This window comes from Lepisma saccharinum, chromosome 13, assembly GCF_977018435.1.
Source record: "Lepisma saccharinum chromosome 13, izLepSacc3.1, whole genome shotgun sequence".
NCBI classification, from domain to species: Eukaryota; Metazoa; Arthropoda; class Insecta; order Zygentoma; family Lepismatidae; genus Lepisma; species Lepisma saccharinum.
In genome coordinates this window covers 81441590-81466114 of record NC_139241.1, presented here as the reverse complement: position 1 = coordinate 81466114, position 24525 = coordinate 81441590, and the positions used below count along the sequence as shown (strand labels likewise).

General features: G+C 38.6%; 1 protein-coding gene across 1 annotated transcript; it reads right to left on the bottom strand.

The window, feature by feature from the left end:
• Positions 1 to 720: 720 nt before the first annotated feature.
• Positions 721 to 18959, bottom strand: LOC145997458 (uncharacterized). Its single transcript, XM_083134529.1, has 4 exons — positions 18241 to 18959; positions 10221 to 11240; positions 5469 to 5587; positions 721 to 2713 (listed from the first exon to the last, which is right to left on the bottom strand). Exons 1-4 carry the CDS (start codon positions 18818 to 18820, stop codon positions 2570 to 2572), a joined length of 1863 nt encoding a protein of 620 aa, XP_082990655.1. The 5' UTR covers positions 18821 to 18959; the 3' UTR covers positions 721 to 2569.
• Between the last annotated feature and the right edge of the window lie 5566 nt (positions 18960 to 24525).

Below are 24525 nucleotides of genomic sequence, written 5' to 3'. Positions count from 1 at the left end.
TCACTGTCACTCACTTACTCATGGCTTGCTCCATCTGCCGCCCAAAGGCAATAGTTGTTCCTGCTGCTGAGGAACCTCGATCTTCCACCTACAGGGGGAAGCGAGGGGTGTGGAAGAGAGATTCGAGATTGTTATCAAAACAAGTGTCACGGTGTGTGAATTTTTGCAAGCTAACTTAGACACATACTCAGGATTTTTTTATTCTTTTAGTGGGGGAAAGATTCGAAATACTGGTGGAGTATTAGATGCGACAACGACGCTATGGTAGTATAGCAGCTGGACATTGCAGAGTTGGGAAAAAATTAAAACTTCCCATAGACCCCCCCCCCCCCCCTTTCCCAACCAGACAAACAAGCAGCAATGCAATCGCTTACAGACCAAGGCTGTCACACAGAGTACAGTTTGGTGCTTCTTGTGTACACTCAATTCTCCGAAGTATTCCGCAAATTGTCATATTTTCAAATTTCCTTTAATTTTCTTTTACCAGTATCATTAAACAGCCACGATAATTCTATATTTAGAAAATAATATACAGTAGAGCGTCGATTATCCGAAGTAATTGGGGGACATGGGTGTTCGGAAAACTGGTTTGTTCGGATAATCGAACTGTACATGTTTATTTGCCAAAAAGAAGTACTGTACAGTAAATTTATTCATAAAAACAGGCATCTCTTTAAGTATGTATTACAAAGTAACGTACAAAGGCAACTTTAGTAGGAATATATAGTATGTGGTACAGTTTATTAAACAAAAATATGTACATATTACATACGCATTTTGCATGAACAATACACACAGTACACAAAATTAACGTACTTTTTCATTACAGATATCTGAAAGTGAGCGAGTACACAGTTCGGTTAAGCGGTCGTTCGGTTGACCGACGTTCGGATAATCGACGCTCTACTGTATTTATAAATTAAATGATGTAGGCCTACATATTAGCAATGATTCTTGTAATGAATTTAAATCGGGTATCGGGACGTCTGGTAGCCTCCCATCAATTGATAAAAAATTAAAACTACCAAATATTGCAGACTGCAGACTTCTGGAGCTTGCCTATCTCCACAAACAACCCATTCGTTTACGCATGAGAAAGACAGAAATTCTTTCATAATCTGAAAAATTGTCAATGTTATATTTTTGTATGTATTTTTAGGATCGCATGTAAATATTTTATTGTCAGAGGAGCATGACCCCCTTGGGTACAGGGTTGCAGCTAACATTCTAAATGCAGTGGACAGTACAAGTGATACATGTTTAATTGAATACATTTTCAAAGTCTTTTCTTTGTTCTCTCTTTTGGTCTGTTGATCATAACTTCCTACACCTAAGAAAAACCACGAGTCACCACTGGACGACGCTACCACTGTGCCATCTGGGAGGCCCTCACACAGTTAGTGTACTGAAATGCATAGTTATTCTGTTTCGTTATTAACCTTTACATACCTCATTCAAGAAAAAGTTTTCCAAGAGGATATTATAGAAATATAAAATTTACGTTGTTTGACGTTACACATAAAAGTGTAATTTTTGGAATTATGAAAACTGTGGAACCATTTATTCTATAGATTAACTTTAAATTATATAATAGGATAAAAACAACCTGATTCCTGTATTTTACACTCACTTTTTTGATCTAAGGCAGTTTTAACTTCAGTTATTCTGTTTGAATGAAACTAACTGGACCTTAATTCTGCTATTAACATACTTGAAATAAACGATGTCAATATCCATGGAGGTACAACGGACAAGTTCAATTCCCTCCCTTTCTGATGCCCATTCACCATTGGGCTCTCCCTTAATTGAACTACTGAAAGAACATTCTGTGGGGTAAAACGTTTTCAGATGGTGTTGACAGGCGGTGCGTTGCAAAGGTGGTTAAAGGCCACACCAAATAGTTTTTTTCTCTCTAGAGTTCATCTGCAACCTTGTGGACAGGTAGTCCAAGTGTGTTGAGAAGCAGGGTGACTATATCGAAAAATAACAAAAAAAACAATTTCCATAACTACTCTTGTAAAAAAAAAAGTTATTAAAAATCCTGTTATTTAATGACTTTTCTTTGTATATATGTGTCAAAAAAAGGGAAAACAGAACCACAAAAATTTCACGAAATGATATTTATTTGCTCTCAAAAACTGCTGTTAACCCACAAAGTAACCATTGTTGAAACTATAAATATTAAGTTATAAACAAAAATATTTTCCATCTCTTAACATTCTCTACAGTAAACCTGAAATGAATAAACATTTTTGTGTTTGTGATCACAAGAGTGGTCTCTGAATAAAAATTTTGCTATCTAAAGCAGCACAAGTACAAGGGGGAAAAAAATGTAACAGTATTTTTCACTACTCTAACATTATACCTCAAACCTCTATTTTCTGCAATATACAACTGGACTCTTTCCTGTATAAATGTACTAAATATACAATGTGATATATACAAACACATACATTATTTTTTAAACACACATCACACACATACAGTTGCACAGAGTCTTCATGTCTTTTGCCAATGCATACACATAACATCACTTTTTAATGTTCTTAAGTACATCACACCGACCATACTAATAAATTACATGTGTGACTGAAGTGCCTCGTGATGATGTTATGGCTTCCTCTAAATTGCTGTCAAGCTTCCTGTATGCTGCGGTGTTCGGTCGTCTGCGAGTGCCTCGAGCTCCACGACCCTCAATCACAAGAGCAAGGATCTAAAAAAAATTACAACTTTTACTATGCGAACATACATAAATTTGAACTTTTCTAAGAATCACTTCTAATTCCTATCTTAGACAGGGTGATTCTGAACAATACCGACAAACTTCAGGAGGTGATTCCTGACAGGACAAAGAACATATACACATCTTTCCCCGTGTTCGGCAACTAGTGCCCTTAAGAGGGACTCTCGACAAGACAATGGGTGGTGCCATCTATCTTGGAAGATATGCATTTCAGGGTATATGTTCTTTGTCCTGTCAGGAATCACCTCTTAAAGTTTGTCGGTATTGTTCAGAATCACCCTGTATGTTATTATTTTAATGTGTTGAGAAAAAAAAGTCGTAAGTTGCCGAAAGGATGGTATCTAGGGCAGCCAACTCCCCCCCCCCCTTTTTTTTGGAATCTCTCATATGACAGTTCCTGGCTCCCGTACCGACATTCTATTTCTCCTATATACTTCATTAACAACAAAGATTGGAAAATTTCAACTCATTCCGAATTCTGCAAGACATACAAAACTTCAAGTCGACTACACAATCTTGCATGTTTAACCTTTGATGGATGGAAGTGATGTCACATCCTGCAGTAGTTGATTGATGCTTAATTCTGCAGCAGCATTGTGCAAATACATATGGGTTAGGACTAAGAGACATGCAAATTTGTAAATTTTCTTCTGTATTGTCATCTATATATTATACAAAATGTAAATTAATTATTTTGCTTAATATTATCCATTACATAAACATTTGCTGAAGTGATGCCGTGCTGCTAAAAATGTGCAAAATATTTCACAGCTAAATCTCCCGTAAATTCAAAGCTGAAAGTTGAAAATCTCCTTTAAATTCATGCCCGAAAGTCGACCATCCTAATGGTATTAAAAGTAAAAGTTGGTGAAGATATTAGGTTGGTTCATGAAAACCAAATAAAAATGGAGAAATGTGAAACCAAATGAAAGAAGAAATTACCCTAATGGTAATAAAACAAGTGCTGAGAATAATGATATATCTTCAGAAAATCACAGGGGTAGATATTTATGTGAGAATTATGTGTTTAAGGAATGCAAGAGAGGAGTTATAAAGGTCTGTTGATTGTCTTTTATGCAATGTCCAACACCTAGCTTGTCATGCATGTTGCATCACAGGCGTAACTTGATGGGAGCAAGTGGGAGTCACTTACCCCCTTTCCCCCCCAGGTTTCAAGTTATGGTTATTTTTGTCAATCTCCTTGGACCTGAGGAACAAAGGGAAAAAAAAGATTTCTCAAATATAACAGTTATATAGGAAAACAGTGCTGAATGTCATTTTAATGGGATAGACAACTCCATAGTAATTTCCTATGTGTTGCATATTACATTAGATGTGACTCCTTGTAGACAGGTTTCCTCTGGGTCTCTGTATGTAATACCTCAGAAGATGGAATACTTCGAAGTGATCTATTAAGATTTGTTTTTAATATGGAGTTTGTTACAAAATTTCAGTGGCATTTTTAGGTTGAGGAATTGTGATTACTGTATGTAACAGTAACCTGTGACACAACATCCCTTGAGGGCCAGGGCGTACCTAACGACTGCAGACCTCAGCAAAAGTGGAAAATCATCCAACCAGTTATGGGGTGATGTGTGGTCAAATCGACAAACCTCCAGTTGTTGTAGTACGTTTCCGTGACCGGGTTAGGCTACTCATTTGTAGCTCTCCAATTTCCTCATGATGGTGGGTGTTCACAGGTCTGATATTCTGGCCGAAATCTCAGGAGAAAAGTTAAGCTTCTCCCAGAAGATTCGAACCAGCATGCATTCCATAGCTCGAGCCGAAAGCCAGATGCTTTAGATCAGGGGTCTTCAACTCGTCAGACAGTGTGGCCCACATTAACAATTTCAATTACGCTCACGGGCCATGAAGCTATACTACGGTATTGAGAACTGTAAGATGCTGCCATCTACCAGCCCCAAGCAGTACTAGTAGGTAATGTAAGCAGATGGCGTCGGAGGTAGTAAGCATCTGCGTCATGTCAGCCATAGACAGTTATTGTGTTTTAGTGTGTGAGACATATTCAGTGGATAAGAACTGTGAGTGAGGCGTCATCGTCCATCATCATGGCATCTACAAGTAAAAATGTTAAGTCTAGCGATTCATGCCAGGTTTTCATGAAAAGTGGACCACTTTGTACTTTTTTGTGCCCATCAATGCCAAGCCAATGTGTTTAATTTGCCATGAGTCATTGTCAGTAGCAGAAGAATACAATATAAAATGCCACTATGATGTAAAGCATGCATCTCATTTCGATCACCTTCAAGGGCAGCTTCGTGTGGACAAAGTGAACCATCTGCACAGTGATTTAAAATGCCAGCAGGGTTTGTTACAAAGGCCGGGGGCAGAGACTGAAGTGTGTGTCATAATAAGTTATGTAATAGCTGAAAAAAAAATGCTAAAAAATCAAAAGCATTCATGGAGGATGAGTTCGTGAAAGACTGTCTCATCGCTGCTGGGGAAATTCTGTGCCCAAATAATAAAGAAGTGTTTTAAAAACTGTCTGGCCACGGCGGGACTTAAGTTTATGTGGTGCACGTTATTATCAAGTGAACTTCACACTTAATTGTAATCTGCATGTATTTCGATACACATATAAATAATTACGTAACTTTATATTCTCTCTTATGAATCTACGTGATGTTGGCCAAGTATAGGCCATACATTAATCTTGAAAAAAAAATGCAGAATTTACTAAGAGAAATTACAAACTTAAATATACCTTTTGCTTGTTGTGAAACACGAGATATCCAACAATACAGCTCACAACCACAGTCAGAAAGTAAGCAAAGAAATGTGAATCCTCCGCTCCTACGAAATTTCCTGAAGAAATTCCAGGAACTAAAACGAGAAGAAGGAATGAGAGATTAATTTACAATAACTTACTTGCTAGCTGACTTAAAATTATACATTACTCTCAGGAAGAGAAAGATAGGAAACATACACTCAGCAGTACGTGGAGTAAAACTTGCATCCCTCCAGACAAAAGTTATTACATGCCATATTTTTATGACATAGCAGTGCTACAATAGTACTTCAGTACTATAGATATTCTTTGGAGTGAAATGTAACAGTAAATACTAGGGCTGAGCCGATTTTGATTTTTTTTATTTGTTATTTTAAGTCCACTTTATGCACAGTAAGGCTAATCGGGACTGGACCTACAGTTTAAAGTGGGATCCGAACCACTTGTGCCTCCACCGGGTATCGAACCCGGGACCCCTTGATTACAAGGCGAAGACGTTACCACTGCGCCATCGGGGAGGCCCTCCGATACCACTTTGAACCGACACCGATACTTGTAAAATTTGATTTTAAAATAATAAAGGCTAAAGTTACCAAGTCATACTAACTCATCACATCACACACCTTTAATGACATTAAATAACTCCCAAATTATTCTCATTAGCATTATAATACTTTTGAGCCATGGTGGTCTAGTCAGTAAGGCATCTGACTGCCAAGTAGGAGAACTGGGTTCGATTCCCTGGGTGGATGATCTAAGGTAACAGTTTCCTGTATTAAATAAAATGGCAATTGATATTTGCGGTTTTTGAAAATTTGGGAATTTTTAGGATTTCATTGTCATGTTTGGGTTCAGCTTTCACTAACCCACTTGCCGTCTGCTTCCCAGGAGGGTGGAGTTTTATGATTCAGTGTTTCTAGGAAAATCTATGGCTTCTTTTACCGGGCTCCCAATTTCACAAGAAAGGGTGAACGAAATTTTAAAAAGGACAAATGTTGAGATGAGCTGCTGCTCTTGCCCGCCTGCTCTTCTAGCCACTGAAAATCTTTGGTACCGGATGGTATCGCTAGAAAAAATTAAACCGATACTTCCGATGCTGATACATCGGTATCGGCTCTGCCCTAGTAAATACCTTGAGTTTATCCGGTTTAAGAAAACATATGCTTAAAATAAATGTTCAAATCAGAGCTCCAAATAGCTTGCATAGCACTGTGCAGAAGTTCTCGGTAATTTCAGCAAGTACAGTGACAGAAAGAACAATCTCTTTTAACAATACGTCCCATAGATATTTGTTACTCAGCTTCTTAAATTAAAAGTCATTTATGTTAGAACATGGTACTTACTACACCAATATAAAATATTGCTAGATTCATTTGTCATTAATGGAGTTCTATTAAGATAATTCATGTTTTTCTCCTTGTGTGTACTTATTCCTTACATGGAAGAATTGTTTCACTTGTGGTCTACTGTTCAACATAATTTTCATGTTACATTTCAGAACACACGCTCACTTCATCAGACATTTATTCTTAGTTTCATTAATGTTACAGTTATAACAATTGTCTTTATGCCCTTGTAAGAACTGTACACTATCAGAGAAATAATTCATGTTTAAAGTAAATTTTTCCATACCACGTTTTGCCACAGTATTAATCAAAGTTATAGGAATTTGTATATCTCACAGGATACTTTTGATTCTGGAGAGAGTTGTGGTGGTAAATAATTTTTAAAAATTTCATGTTTAAAAATGTAATTCAATTTTACTCATTCTCGGTGACAACATATGATAGGAGAATGTACCCCATACCTGTAATAAAACCCAAAAATGAACATTGCGCTGTTTATTTTGATATTTCAGATTTCTGTCAATAAATATGTGTGTTCAATGCCCACATGTGAAGAGGAGGAAAATGTGGAAATGCCCAGGCAACATATGCATGCTTGCCATACGTGCTTACAAGAGCATTTTGGTACAGAAGTGATATTTAAAAATTAAACTCCACAACACAAGATCCCCTGCAGGGCTAGAGCCTGCCAAATGACTTTTTCGTTCAGTGACGCGTGGTCAGCCCATTGAGCCCCATCACCACTGTTTTCTGACTTTCAAGACCGGAGCTCACTACTTCTTCTTTTCGAGTAGCCCCCTGGTTGTTCTCATAATGCTGGGTCAACACTGAAATCTTTGGTGGTTCCGTTCGGAATCAAACCTGACCTGCTCACCCAGAAGGCAAGAGTGATAAAGAGGTTTTCTGTTTTCTCGGGATATCAATCATCAGGAATTGAAGTGACGATGCGAGTGATGTTTGCTCTCGAAAGCTCAGAAGCCTATCCGGAAATCACCTGGTTGATATCCTGAGAAAACCTCTTCATCATTCGTCGCCAGGAAAGCTTCAAGAATTATTTCAAAGGCAAGAGTGTTAACACTGAGAGTGCTAATCACGTATATATAAGGAGTTCCCGAACTTCTCTAGTGTGCAAATCACGTATATATACGAAGTTGAATTCAAAATTTATTTCAACGGTCATTTTCCATACATTTATGGAGTTAGCAATCCTGAGTAATGTTTGGACATCGTACTTCCTCATACTGCCACTAGATGGTGATTAAATGCTCATAACGGTTCTGTTCGCATCATTGTCTAATAGCGATATGCTTGCTTCCCTTTTCTACAGTGCCGGCGATTAGGGGCCGCTCACCACTTTTGCCCTGGCACTATTCTAAATCTTATCTACAAAGGTGAAAATACTGTCTTTGCCCCACTAGTTTTGTCACCTTGACCCCCCAGTTTTTTGGACCCAATCGCCGCCACTGCTTGTCATATATCGTCAACTTTTTATTTTTGGTACATTTCATATCATTTATGATGAAACGTTCAAGGTAGCCATATGATTATAATGTAACATATCATATATCAAAATAAAGAGGAAGAATCAAAATTTTCAACAGTGTATCATACATACAAGGGTTGATCAAATGAAAAGGTACAAAACGACACTGTCTGTGTAAATGAATACTTTATTCAAAGTATCCTCCATAGGCCTGAGCACATTGATCCCCTTGATGAACGAGCCGAATGATTCCTTTTTCCCAGAATACCTTTGGCCGTGACGCGACCCAGTCCTTCACAGCATCCTTGAGTTCATCGTCCGAGGTGAAGCGCTTTCCTTTGAGATGCTTTTTCAGGGGACCAAACACATGGAAGTCACAGGGGGATAAGTCTGGACTGTAGGGCGAATGGTCTAGCTGCTCCCACTTGAACCTGGCCAGTTCCGCGTGTGTGACCCTGGAGACATGTGGACGTGCGTTATCATGGAGCAGAACCACACCCTCCGTGAGCAGCCCCGGTCGTTTGTTCTTGATGGACCTGCGTAGGCTGCGGAGTGTCTCACAGTACACATCAGAGTTAATGGTTCATCTGTGTTCAAGGAATTCCCAAAGTAGCGGACCTTGCACATCGAAAAACACGGTAAGCAACACCTTGCCAATGTTAACGCCATCCTGTCCGAACATGCACTGCCGCATCACTTGGACGGCGCTCTGTATTGGAGCCTCTGCTCTCTCCTGCGCATGCGCGTTCCCCTGCATGCTCCGATGCCGCGTGGCGACTCCAATCGCACCCCTACATATCACGCTACGTTCTCCCATCGCGGCATTGGTATTATATAAAAGATTCCGTTGTTACGACGTTTCGTACCTTTTCATTTGATCAACCCTTGTATATTTTACATTTTAAGTTTTTGAGATGTGATTTTTAAAAAAAGTTGTGAAAATGGTCAGCATTCTTGGGACGGAAAGCGACTTTGAGGTCAGCACTGTAAGTGTTAAATATTGGGAAAACCCAGGGGAGCAAAATTCACCAAAAAAAGGGGGGAAAGGAATTAACAGAATATGTAAAACAAAGAAAAAGGTTAAAACTTGCCAAACTGCACAGTTCTGCTGGACAGTAAATGTTGCGATCACAATCTGCCTACCCTCAAAACATGGCACTTTTGTGTGAAACAATATAGTGGGTGGAAAAATCATTAGTGCAATCACAGTGGAGAAATTACTTATGCAAGTAGTGATTTCATATAATACATAACAGGGACATACATAGTGAAGAAATTAGCAGACAGCAATAGGGAATTTTATGACGGCATGTGAACAATCCCAAAATGTCAGTACTGAAATTCTATATGGGAGGGGCAGTTCCTACGTGACTTTCTAAATTTAAGGATCCTGAAGAGTCATATAATTAAATGTGCTTAATTCTTAAAGTTTCTGCATTCTAAGTGTTGAAAATTGAGTCGAAATGGCAATTTTCATTCCACAAATGGAAAAAAAATCACTGCCGAGAGAACTGATGTGTACAATTAAAGTTTTTCACAGTGTCAGAAAATCTAACATTTTCCATCATGAACATTGGCATTTTTAAAATTTCTCATCCCAAGACAAGATTTTTGTCTTGTCTAAATATTTTGCTAATAACAAAATGACCTAACATTTATACAGAAACCACTTTACCCATAATGCTTGCTTCATTTGGTTTGAATGTATTAGTTTTGAAGGCACACTAACTTAATTGTCAAAATGATGGAAGCAATACGGCCACAGTGGTCGTAGTGTAATTTTTAACCATATTTCCCACATAACACTATGTCTCTAACATTTGTATAATCTTACTCTCCAACTACGACGAGAGAAATCATAAAATATTATAACTGTAAAAAAAATCAAACAGGGCTTACCAGCTTTTGATTCCTCATCATCACCCATGCCAGCAAAAATGAAATTCGCATCATCCTTCCCTGATTCAAACTGCATATCAGAGGACAGCAAAGGAGACGAATCATTGTCTAATACTGATGTTGATGAAGTGGATGGCTTGGCCTCCTTCTGAACTTCTGAGATGGCTGCGTCGCTCTTCTCCGGCTCATTTAACTGCCCTGGTTCTTCATTATCCTCATCATTTTCCACGGTAACATCAGCCTCGGACATCTTCGTGTTGAAGATGGGGGGTTCTGCTTCGCCACCAGCATCGGACTTCACCGTGTTTGCCTTTTCTATCTTCGAATCGTCAGTTTTCTCAGGAACAGTTTCTTCCGGTACCTTGATTTGTACAGATGGGCTTTGTGCATCCTTGTCATTACCGGGTGACAAATTCTCTTTTTTGTTAGGAGGAGTTTGCTGTTCTGATTGGACTTTACTTGATGTTGCATTAATCTTCAAGTCATTTGGTCCTTGTACTGTGCTGTTTTCAATAGTAGTGTACAATTTCTTCTTATCAGAGGCTTGGATAGGCGGTGCCTCCTGACCGCTTGCAGTATTTTTATTAGCAGAACTATGCATTGGCACGTGTCCAGCAAAAAGTGGCATTTGGCGGTCATCTTTATCTGACATTAGCCCAGTTCTCAGTTGTTGGATACGATAGGCATCATATCCTCCATCCGGTTGTTGGGCAGGATTAGTTGCAAACTGTCCTACAGGCTCAGAATGTTCAAAACCATGATCTTGTTCACCAACTGGGCCACTCTCTCTCCCTGTATAATCTGGATAATTTGGAGCGTTCGCAGAACTTAAACGTTCGATCGGAAGGGGGTAATTTCCAGACTTGGATGAAGGAGGAATGGCATCTTTACCAGGACCGGATGGAGCTTTGTCGACGTCTGCTGCTGAAGGTGGTGCCTGAACATTAGCATCTACATCTTTTTCAGATGCATCCACTGTCTGGCTTACATTATTTCTCTTGCTATCCACAGGGTGTTGATCTGTAAGATATAAAACAAAAATGCATTAGGAAGAGAAGTAATTCACATGATTAAATACAGATGTACTTCGCATCATGCTATTAACAGCTTTGCATTGCTTCAACAGTCTTTGATGGACATGAGAAAGATTATTTATCTTACAGAGAAAGATTATTTATCTTACAGTTACAAGGATAACATTTCAGAAGAACACATGCTCCCTTCATCAGACATTTATGTTTAGTTTGTATAATATTACAGTTATAACAATGAAATAAATTTAAGGAAAGCGTAAAGAAACAGCTCTGCAATGAATCTTGTAAAAAATATTACATTGTTGGAACATTAGAACTGAACTAGGAATGAAGCATTTTTAAAATTCTTATTAATATTATTTTAAATGAAGAGTTTAATTATGGATTCTGAATATCATCAGGCAAATCAAAATCCTCCTCCTTTCTACAAAGATTCATGATATCTTTCGTAGGATAAAATTTCGAAATAGTACAGCCCACCGCTCAGGAGAAGATCCCTGACTGAAGTCAAGTGATGTAGCGGCAGGTGACTCCACTATTAGGGTTGGGGGAGTGCACCCTGGGTCAGAAACAAGCACTACGGTCTCGCTGTAAGCTTTAAGGATTGATTCACATCTATGCTCAAATCACTGTCCACGCACGGTCAGGGGGTATCCACATTAGCGGTGAAGGTATGATCATCGTCAATATGGTGTTGATTTCTTGACAGAGTACACCGATTTTTTTAAATGAAGAGCCTGCCAATTGTACTAACTACAATGTTTAAGATATTTTCAACGACGGAATTGGCTGTTACAGTACTGGCGTTCGAAGCAAATAGCAAAGAAAATAAAGATAAAAAGAATTGCGAAAGCGGAGAACGTTCATTTGCACTTACAATGTGCAAAGCTACAAATGTCAACAATGTCAGTCTAGGTTTGGCATGAAAATTCTCGGGATGATTGTTTCATATCGACACTGTTGATAATTTCTTCTATTCGAACAAACGATGGGGAAAGAGCCGTGGGACTGTGCTGTGACTCTTCGTGCTGTTAAAAGAGTCGTGAACATGCGATGCTCGTGGAAATGCAAGCATGTGCCGCAGCGCAGATCTGGAGTGTATTTTGTTGACTCGCATTCTCACATATGTTGCGATATTAAAACCAGTGATCGAATGTAAAAAAAAGGAAGAATATGTAGATGCGCATTGTTACTAACAAAAGGTTGACATAAATATATAACATTTCTATGCATGCTATCGTACTTCATAATTTGTATTATCTGCAGCATGAAATGCAAACTGAAACAAGACACATATATATAAAATCTTACTCATGAGACAGAGTAATGAAAACAAGTATATGTGCAATAAATTTTCTTTGCGTGTGTCTTTTTACTGTTTACACACATATATGTATATCCACACACCCGTATTTGTATTTTTGTTATTTTATGCCACTTTTCTTCAAATTTTAAGTAATCGCGACGATGAGGAGGATGCCTGATGATATAGATGAAGGGACACTCGTAAAGAATATCCTTGCCCAAACCGGGACTAGAACCCAGGAACTTCGGTGGCAAGATCAAATGTCGATTACTTCAGAATCTTGGACATCTAGTCGGCTACACACATACACAGAAATGCAATACAATTTATTAATCTTGAAGGACAGGCTGATACGTTCTGTTGTGTTAGTTTATTTAAATTCAATCATCTGCTTCAACACCTCCTACCCCCCCCCCCCCCCAGTCGTTCGGGTATGTTTCGAGAAAAAGAAGCTTGATGACTCCTTTGAACGACTCTTCTCAGAGAGCGAGCGCTCATGAGTCGACTCACATAAATGAACGGCTTGAACCCATCACTATACACAATGTCTCAAATGTCTACATTTTGCTGTTGTAAAATTGAAGTATTTCAATGTTTATAATTTATGTAAGCTTTAGTTCAACCTACAGAAGTCTTAACACGAAACTGTTGGTAGCAGATGAACCTTGTCTTCGAAAATACAGTGCGTCCATTTCGATCTGCAGCCGAGAGATCGGGAGAAGCGTGGCGGGCGGCGCTGACGGAGATGCCGACATTTGCGGCCTGTAATGCCCGCTTATTTTTATAGACATATGCAGACATTTATATAAATATTGCAAAACGATCACTAACCTGTGTTATAACACGCAAAAGTTCTTCTGTAATTCATCCAAGTTCTGCTCTTATATACACAAATAAATACGCTATAGAAACGATGTTAAGAGCCACAGATAAAAAAGCATTTTAATCATGGTTTTGATCAGTAACGTCCTGCTTAAGTTTATATCCTTGAAAGAGTTTTGTGGCGATGGGAATCGTTTGGAGGTTTCGAATGTGCAACACTGTATCAGGATTACACTGCAGACGAAACCGATAAAAGTGAATGGTTTTCGTGAGCTTCCTCGCAATCCGAAATATCCGAGCTCGAGTCTTTTGTTCCTTCGCGACTAGATGAAGACAGAGTTGTAAATATAGTGGCGAGCAATGTAAACCAAGAGCGTGTTAATTTCGTACTGTGCGCAAGAGTTTTATTCTTGGTTACTTGCAGTTACTTGTTTGTGTTATTGTAGTGTGTATGTGTGACGTGTCAGTGAGACGATTGGAATGCCAGCCGCAAGATTCACGTTAGAACAAAGATTTTTTATGTATGACACGTACCTACGTGAAAACAAACTCGTGTAGAGACGTGTGTAGGTAATTTGTACAGAAATTCCCATGTGTTTCAACTCCACACAGAGATACGGTTAGATATCTTGTACTTAAATTACGAGAAACTGTATCGTTAAATTTTAAAACACCTAAGCAAAAACGACGGATTCTAACCGAAGCAAAACTCGATGATATTGGTGCAGCGTTAGAACGTTCTCCAAACAAACCTCTACGCCGTGTTTCACAAGAGGTGGGCGTGTCAAAATCATCGGCACATACAGTCACTAAGCTACTAAAATTAAAACCATACTCTTATAACACAGGTTAGTGCAAGTTTTGCAATATTTATATAAATGTCTGCATATGTCCATAAAAATAAGTGGGCATTTCAGGCCGCAAATGTCGGCATCTCCGTCAGCGCCGCCCGCCACGCTTCTCCAGATCTCTCGGCTGCAGATCGAGATGGACGCACGGTATTAGTATTGTCCCTTATATCTGCATCTAAAGCATCTGGGAACTTCCCAATTTTTTCCAGATACATTTGTTTTTTTCACTACCGGTTTCAAATTTCAAGTGATCCAGTGTGTATGTGATATTTTGTAACAAAATAAGCTCGGAGGTAATCTGTATCCCACTTGTTTACATTAGGAATTTGGTCAAACCGGAAGTTTATATTGTATAATCGAATATTTTTTGTTTATCCAGGAATAATCCCCATAGGCTGCTCTACCACCTAACCCTTGTCAATGCAATGTTACATATAATAAACTGCATGTTGAGAAGTAAGCTACAAGTAAAATAATACATACACAAAATGAAATGAATACACAAAGTGTTTAACTACAAATACAAAAGGCAAAATAATATGTAATAATAAAAGACAAAATAATATGTAATAATAAAAAAATACAATTTCATGTAGTGACTTGATACCTTCAATATGTAAATAGACTGAATTCTATTTTATTTTCCATGCAGCTGTCTTTTCCTTCCTTGATAAAAATAAAAGCTAAACTGTGAATAATTTGCATCAAGACATTTAGAAATATGTATAAATTCAATGGGATTAGTAAAAGTTAGCAATTTTTCACATCTACAGAGAAAATTTCATGCAGAATGCATGCATAATTCCTGGTAAGTTAACCAACCTGCGAGTTCACAATTTTTTTTTTTTTTGAGAACTTTAGATAGTACAGCCAAAGACTGACGGGCCTAAAGTCACTGTAAGAGGTAAAGTTAAGTTAACAGTTTCATGCATCGGAGAGACATTTCTTCATTTTTACTAAGAAAAATATTTACGAAAAACTTGTTTCTGCAGAGTACGAAATGCTGCGGAAACTAAAAACTTCACCGTATAAGCAGCAGAACAAGAAATAATCACTTTTGATGTAATGATCTTGCCTTTTTGTGTAAAGCGACAACATTATGCCATTGTTTCCATTATGTACCTGCAGATGGCTCGAGTGTCGAAAGTCACGTAGTCTCGCCAGTGGAAGAAGGGTTTCCAAATGCACACTTTTTTTTACGAGAAAACGGCATGTCCTGGATGTGACGTGAAGTTATTATCGGTTAAGTTAATCTCTCAATTTTTACTATGTTAACCTAACCTAACCTGCCTAACTGTGCATGTTTCGTGACTTGAAAGTATAGGTATCAGTTTAAAATCGGATATTTTGTGTTTCGTACGGATCGTATTTACCAATTGTGTATTGCGGAACATATTTGAAGGTGCCATTAGGGTTTTCACACGATTAGAAACATTTTTTACACTAAAATAAGCAATTTCTCGAAGTGTTACGGAACGCACGTCTTGGTGGGAGCCCCACAAACCATTTACGGATAGCCCCAAAAACCATTTGGGATCGTATAACCATCCATGAATAGCCCCACGTACCATTCACAGAAGGTTAGGTTAGGTTCAGTTAGGTTAGGCACACAGTTAAAAAATGGCATGGTTACGTTTTAGCTTAAATTGAAGCAATGGGAATTGATTTCCGGCTGAAATAGATTGAAAGATGAAAGAAAAGGTAAAAATTTACTATCCTTCGGACACCTCTATTTTTTTGGTTTCGTCAATTTTTGACATTGATACTTACGTATCTGCTTCGCGGAACATTCCTGAAGGTGTAATAACGTTGTTTTGATGAAATTAATTCCAATTTTTCACATTACCAGAACGTCTTTCTGGTAGGTATTTTTCCTTGCCTGAGACACAATATCGCGAGTACACCTTCCTACATAATTGTGCGTCCGGCTTCTCTTTTGCCAAATTTTTGACATTCGAACTTACGTATCTGCTTCGCGGAACATTCCTGAACGTGTATTGACATTGTTTTCATGAAAGTAAGAGCAATTTTTCACCTTACGACTACTTCTTCCTCCTACCTTTCCGTTTCCCTCACACACAACATGGTGCGGACACCTTCGTAAATAATAACGCGTAGGAATGACGCATTGGCCTTCTTTTTTCTCGATTTTCAATTGTTATGCAGTGTTTCAACCTTCGGAACCCAAGAAATGCCCGTCGACAAACTTAATCAGATCTATTTCTTTTTAACTTTATTTTTCGCGTTCTGACACCAAATTTTAACTATGTATCCCAACCTAACTGAACTAACCTATCCACGCACCAATCGTTCGTGGGGCTAGCGCCAATGGTTTGTGGGGCTAGCGCCAATGGTTTGTGGGGCTAGTGCCAATGGTTCGTGGGGCTATCTTTTTCACTATTGAAACCTTTGCGTGGCCCTACTAACCTATCCACGTGCCAATGGTTCGTGGGGCTAGCGCCAATGGTTTGTGGGGCTAGCGCCAATGGTTCGTGGGGCTAGTGCCAATGGTTCGTGGGGCTATCTTTTTTCACTATTGAAACCTTTGCGTGGCCCTACTAACCTATCCACGCGCCAATGGTTTGTGGGGCTAGCGCCAATGGTTCGTGGGGCTATCTTTTTCACTATTGAAACCTTTGTGTGGCCCTACTAACCTATCCACGTGCCAATGGTTCGTGGGGCTAGCGCCAATGGTTCGTGGTGCTAGCGCCAATCGTTCGTGGGGCTATCTTTCTCACTATTGAAACCTTTGCGTGGCCCTACTAACCTATCCACGTGCCAATGGTTCGTGAGGCTAGCGCCAATGGTTTGTGGGGCTAGCGCCAATGGTTTGTGGGGCTAGCGCCAATGGTTCGTGGGGCTATCTTTTTCACTATTGAAACCTTTGCGTGGCCCTACTAACCTATCCACGCGCCAATGATTCGTGGGGCTAGCGCCAATGATTCGCAATTATTTCCAATTTCTACATCCTCATAAAAACACACCAAATTTTTACCGAAACATATATTCTCTTTCTTACCTTTCCATTATACATATTTCCAAACCCTCGATTCACAGTTCTAACTCTCGTCGCAAACGCAGACAGTTCGAAACACTGGATACCAACAAAACACAATCACGACACGTCATGATAGTCACGACGGTGTATGAAGGTGTACGAACTTGATGGTATACGAACATGTACGCGCCAAACGCTATCTTCGTCGCAGAATTCATTTTCAACGAACAACATGAATTTCAGCTATGAAACATTCCCACATCACACAAAACACCTTCCCGATGTTCGACAATGCTACAGGAACTTATTACGGTAAGTAGTTTCTTCTGTAAAAATAAATAAATGTGTCCAAAGGATAGTAAACTAATACCGAAAGAAAATACCTCGAAGAACTTCGACAATCCTACAGAAACTGATTTCCGTAAATAGTTTCTCCTGTAAATTTGAAGAAAAGTGTATCCGATATAACAAACTGTTACCAAAGTATAATTTCAAAAACCCAATAATTCGTGGAACATAGCCATTTTCTTGGATAATAGAGTTGGAAACACTGATATTCTAAAACAAAAGAAGCGTTATCATTCGCAAAGCAAGCGATATTGCACCGTGACGTGCATTCGGAAGCACTTAGAAAAATGCCTCATTTTAGTAGAAAATGTGTTTGTTTTTGTGTAAAAAGCATAATGGCACCTTAAACTATGTTCCGCAATACACAATTAGTACGTACGAACCATGCGAAACACAAAATATCTGATTTTAATGTGTCTCCGATCCATGAAACTGGTAATAAAGTTAAAGTTAAAGGAGTGGTTCCAGCACATATTCCAAGATTGACAGGCTCATTGAGCCAAATCCATTCAACACACCCTGGACCCTACCTAATGTATTTAAAGCAACAAATAAATTCTCATCTTTTTTAACGACTGGCCCTCAAATACAGCGAGTTCATATAATTTTAGAACAAGCTGAAAGAGATCGTTCTATATTGCACTATACAGTGGAAACAAACCTGTGTCCTTGTTTATACCAGGCGTTCTCTTAGTCTTCATTTCATTCAGCAACGTACTGCCCCAAAATATAGTTTCACAAAGGGGATGTATTTCTCCTGGGACACAAATACGTTCGCACAAGGTACGATTCTGAAAATAGCTCTTAATGACTTGAAACTCTCCATGGCTTTCTTCATAAATGTCCCAATTCAATGTTCTTGCATTGCTACAGAATTCTTTACCAAGCTTGCTAGTCAAATCTAACATCTCTTTGTATGTTTTGGGAATATAAATTTGCACTTCTGTGCTGTGGTCGTTTAAAACTTTGCATACATGAACAGCAACACTGTACACCCCAGAACACAAGAACATCATAGGATCGAATTCTGAATATAGTATGCCACTGTTGTCCTTACTTGGCAATTTTCTATCACAGGAAGTACTTATCAGAGGAACATCCCGGGGTGGAAAACTGCAATTTGAAAGTAATGGATCCAAAAGCATTCTCTCATATATGCCAACACTGCCATTGTTTTTTTGTGTAGGGAAGGCAAATGCTAGGCTTAAGAAAAGGTACAACAGTAACAACAGAGATGGCATTTCGAATGTAATGTCACCACTGGATCATGTATTAAAAACACTTCACAATGATCACATAGCAATTACGTCACACTACGCAGTATTGAAGATATTGGATTCGGAAAAGCTGTTAATTACGAAATTGACAAACTTTCCACCATAACATACATCTACGACAGTGTGAGTAACTGTATGAAAAGTAGAAATCTCGTTCTTCTCCAACTTCTGTTTCTTCTTTTTCTTTTTTCTTTACGCGATTACGAACCGACGTTCGGGACAGGAAAAATTCGCCATTTCCCGACAAGGTCGGAAAATTTTGGAACGGGAATTGTTTGAAATTTCCCGAAGCTCTAGAAATCTCGAATTCTACACGTCATTTTCAACTTAAGTGATTGTTTTTGCATTTCTTGAATAAAGACAAACAATTTCCGATAAGTTCCAGACACTTGCAATGCAAAAAACGTCGAGAATTAACGACTTTTTAAAATGACCATTCGGTATTTCCCGACTGCTCGGGATCCCGAGAAGTCGGGAAGTCATTTCCTGAAGTCGGGACCGGGATCGGGAAAAAAATTCCTGTCCCGATTCAGACTTCGGGAAATGCGGGAACCCGAGCAGTCGGGAAATACCGAATAGTCATTTTAAAAAGTCGTTAATTCTCGACATTTTATGCACTGCAAGTGTCTGGAACTTTTCGGAAATTAATTGTTTTTATTCCAGAAATGCAAAAACAATCTACAAGTTGAAAATGACGTGTAGAATTCGAGATTTTCAGAGCTTCGGGAAGTTTCGAGCATTTCCCGACTGTCGGAAAATGGCGAATCTTTCCCGCCCCGAATGTCGGGATTAAAAACATTTCCCGACCCGACGAAAAAAATGCTGTCCCGCACACCCCTAACAAAAAGTTTAATTAGTTTATCCCACTGGGCAGGTTCGGATAAGATTTTTTTAAAAATAGACAAACATTTGGCCCGGGAAATGCTCAAAACCTCGAATTCCACACTCTATTTCCCCTCAAAGTGCTTGCTTTTGCATTTGTGAAAGTCATTCCAAAGAGTTTCAGACGATTAATGCAGAAAACGTCGAGTATAAACTACTTTTAAACACAATACACAAAGTTTGATTCGAGATGGTGAATTTTTCCCGATTTCGGCGCCTTGATCGAGCACACCCAGTGGTGCGCCCAGGATTTTCGAAACGGGAAAGGTTACATTTATTTTTTAAGTAGTCAGCCATCATTTTGTGGTATTTTCCTGCATTTGGCTTTCTTTCCTTTTGGGGGGAATACTGGGCCAATGAGAGAGGGAAAGGACTCCACCAACCTCTCATTGGGCACGCCACTGCGCACACCTCTCCAAAGAACGGACAGCGATAAACAGAGGACAACCATTCTAAAAAAAGAACACATATACTGAAGAAAAATGAACGGTAATATCGATTAACAATATTTGCCTACCGTTTTATTTTGCAGCTGACAGCAAATATACACTCAGTGTATAAAACACACCCTATTCCTCTAGCACGTACAGGGGCGCAACCACGAATTTTCATCTGGGAGGGCATGTACCAGGAGGATAAACGTACCAATAATAATAATTTTATTTAAGCGATGAGCACGATTTGACAAGTACATCACTATGTCAAAATTGGTCGTGCGAAACTACAGAGTTGAATACATAATTATAAAAAAATACAGTGGATCTTACAATCTTTTACACATTATCAATTCAAATCGTAGGTTTCAACAAGTTCAGCTACTAAAGCTATGGCCTTATTTAGACATGTAAGAACCAGTGGAGATTTCTCTGGGTGTGTAAGTCGTGTGTCAACGGCCAAAGGAAAATGAAATAACGAAGAAAGTATCTGTACTTTTATAAATTTCGATTTTGAGCGTTTTTTTTTAATTGTCAGTTTCGAGTGTCCGGTAGTTTTCGAACGCAGCGCAGCGCGCAGTGATTGTCAGGCAGGGAGATCGGTCCCGGACTGCCAGGACGTTGGAGAGGAAATACAACGCAATTTTTTTCCCAGCGAGGGCGGGTCAACTTTTATAAGGGGTGCGTCAAGATCGGTTACAATATTTTTGAAAGTTTGGTCAGCGACCATTTTACAGGCAATATTTTTCGCATGACCTGAAAACACGCACGCAGCAGAACCCTTTCATTTATCTTGCACGTGAGCAGCAGGTATATTTCATGGAAGAATGATCATTACAAAGCATAGCTTTCCTTTCCACCATCGTTCCTTCTTCCATTATTTAAATCTGTACAGATTTGTGAAACTGCTGCACATGTTCGCTCACCGTGGACGCTCGAAGCAGACGACAAACGAGCACTCTCTAAGTCGTGACATATTAACATGGCGGGGCGTGTTTTCAACACAACGCTAGCCTCGCAACTTTGGAAGTCTCGTTTTTGCCTTAAACTGGACGCAGAGAAACGCGAGAACTTGCAGGGGTTATTTTTCCAGGGTGTAGTTTTTAAAATTGTTGTAAAAAAAATTGAGTGGAAATGTCCATTCACAGTCACCCTCGTGTTTATCCGTGCGGAATGTGGGGCACTTGGGTTTAGAGTTGCATGTTTAGACTTGTTTATAATGGGTTTTCCTCTCCGCACAACAGTTGCTACCTTGTGTTCTGACGTCAGTGGAGAGATGCGTACGAGTTTAGGTTAGGCCTGTTCGGTTAGGTTCCATTAGCATAAATACAATGAAAAATTATTATTTTATGCTAAGAGAACTTAAACTAGCTAGCTTATGGCCGTGTGCACGAACGAAGATCAAATTTTAAACTCGGATCGGGAAAGGATCACTGGAAAATTCCATTGCACGAAGACGGTTCAGCACTTGATCGCGATCTAGGAACATCAAAACGAGTTTATCTTCTGATCGGCCATTCGCGACCGTTTTGGTGTCTGATCCTGGTTCATGATACTGACGCTTCGACTGCAGGCAGTTGTTTTTTAATATAAAAAGAGCGGAAAGTGATATCGAGGGTGTGCAAACGTTAGAGATGTTGGATGTACAATGCTGATAATTCGGGAACTATTGGCCGCGTGCACCAACGCCGATTATTTCGAGGTTCAGATGAACGAGATCAATTTTAATCCACTCTAAATGAACTTGGTTTAAAGATTTGCATTGCACCAACGAAAAACGACGTTCAGGAGATTCCGTTCAACTGATCCGAGATTAATTTGTAAGGCTATACCTGATTGGTTGGCTAAAACAAATGACAATCAAGAACCTCATAGAGTAATGTGATGTGTTAAAGTATCAACATGTAGGAGAAGAAAATAATTCGGGCTGCAAACTTCTATGAATTTGAGAGATGTACTAATCAACCTTGTCAATATGTACAAGGATGTAGTAAAGTGTAAAAAAATATTAATATTTAAAAAGAACTGACGGCACAACACAAAAGGAGAAAGAGAAAGCATGGAACCTTCTTCTACGGGACTTTAATGCCTTACGAAATGCATTCGATTTTGAGAGAACAGCATATGCTGAACCTCGCCCGCTCAAATAACGATATATTATTATTATTTCTATTATTACTGTACTGTGGTAAGTATTTGAATTTTTCATATCTTAATTCTTATGTATTTATATTGTCGTGTCGTGTAAATAGCCAGTAACATGTATTTTCGTAAATTTATACAATCATATTTCCAACTCCATGTAGCAATATCGTAAACATTGCTGTGTTATAATTTACCTTGCACGTAATATATGACATTTATATATGTTTTGTGTTCTGGGATAGAAAGTACAGTATTTATAAACATTACGACTTTGCACCACAGAACCACAAATTATTATTATTATTTTGGCAGTTTTTACTTTACATAGTTCTCGAATTATCAGCATTGTACATCCAACATCTCTAACGTTTACACGCCCTCGATATCACTTTCCGCTCTTTTATATTAAAAAACAACTGCCTGCAGTCGAAGCGTCAGTATCGTGAACCAGGATCAGACACCAAAACGGTCGCGAATGGCCGATCACAAGATAAACTCGTTTTGATGTTCCTAGATCGCGATCAAGTGTTGAACCGTCTTCGTGCAATGGAATTTTCCAGTGATCCCTACCCGATCCGAGTTTAAAATTTGATCCTCGTTCGTGCACACGGCCATCAGTAAACTAAAAACTGCCAAAATAATAATAATAATTTGTGGTTCTGTGGTACAAAGTCGTAATGTTTATAAATACTGTACTTTTTTTCCCAGAACACAAAACATATATAAATGTCATATATTACGTGCAAGGTAAATTATAACACAACAATGTTTACGATATTGCTACATGGTGTTGGAAATATGATTGTATAAATTTACGAAAATACATGTTACTGGCTATTTACACCAGCTTACACGACACGACATTATAAATACATAAGAATTAAGAAATGAAAAATTCAAATACTTACGACAGTACAGTAATAATAGAAATAATAATAATAAATCTTTATTTGAGCGGGCGAGGTTCAGCATACGCTGTTCTCTCAAAATCGAATGCATTTGGTAAGGCATTAAAGTCCCGTAGAAGAAGGTTCTATGCTTTCTCCTTCTCTCTTGTGTTGTACCGTCAGTTCTTTTTTAATATTATTATTATTTTACACTCCACTACATCCTTGTACATATTGACAAGGTTGATTAGTACATCTCTCAAATTCATAGAAGTTTGCAGCCCGAATTATTTTCTTCTCCTACCTACATGTTGATACTTTAACACATCACATTACTCTATGAGGTTCTTGATTGTCATTTGTTTTAGCCAGCCAATCAGGCATAGCCTTACAAATTAATCTCGGATCAGTTGAACGGAATCTCGTGAACGTCGTTTTTCATTGGTGCAATGCAAATCTTTAAACCAAGTTCATTTATGGCCGCGTGCACCAACGCCGATTATTTCGAAGTTCAGATGAACGAGATCAATTTTAATCCACTCTAAATGAACTTGGTTTAAAGATTTGCCTTGCACCAACGAAAAACGACGTTCAGGAGATTCCGTTCAACTGATCCGAGATTAATTTGTAAGGCTATACCTGATTGGTTGGCTAAAACAAATGACAATCATGAACCCCGTAGAGTAATGTGATGTGTTAAAGTATCAACATGTAGAAGAAGAAAATAATTCGGGCTACAAACTTCTCTGAATTTGAGAAATGTACTAATCAACCTTGTCAATGTGTACAAGGATGCAGTGGAGTGTAAAAATATAATGATATTAAAAAAGAACTGACGGCACAACAAAAGGAGAAGGAGAGAGCATGGAACCTTCTTCTACGGGACTTTAATGCCTTACGAAATGCATTCGATTTTGAGAGAACAGCGTACGCTGAACCTCGCCCGCTCAAATAAAGATATATATTATTATTATTTCTATTATTACTGTACTGTGGTAAGTATTTGATTTCTTATATATTTATATTGTCGTGTCGTGTAAATAGTCAGTAACATGTATTTTCGTAAATTTATACAATCATATTTCCAACACCATGTAGCAATATCGTAAACATTGCTGTGTTCTAATTTACCTTGCACGTAATATATGACATTTATATATGTTTTTTTTTGTTTTGGGATAGAAAGTACAGTATTTATAAACATTACGACTTTGCACCACAGAACCACAAATTATTATTATTATTTTGGCAGTTTTTACTTTACATAGTTCTCGAATTATCAGCATTGTACATCCAACATCTCTAACGTTTACACGCCCTC

What these genes read in the sequence shown, in the direction of transcription:
- LOC145997458 (XM_083134529.1), bottom strand. Translation starts at nt 18,820, where the DNA reads ATGCCATCTCTGTTGTTACTGTTGTACCTTTTCTTAAGCCTAGCATTT. An exon ending in TGGTATAAACAAGGACACAG is followed by an intron (nt 11,241 to 18,240) that starts GTTTGTTTCCAC and finishes TATATCTTACAG; the next exon opens with ATCAACACCCTGTGGATAGC. An exon ending in TGTTTCACAACAAGCAAAAG is followed by an intron (nt 2,714 to 5,468) that starts GTATATTTAAGT and finishes AATTTTTTTTAG; the next exon opens with ATCCTTGCTCTTGTGATTGA.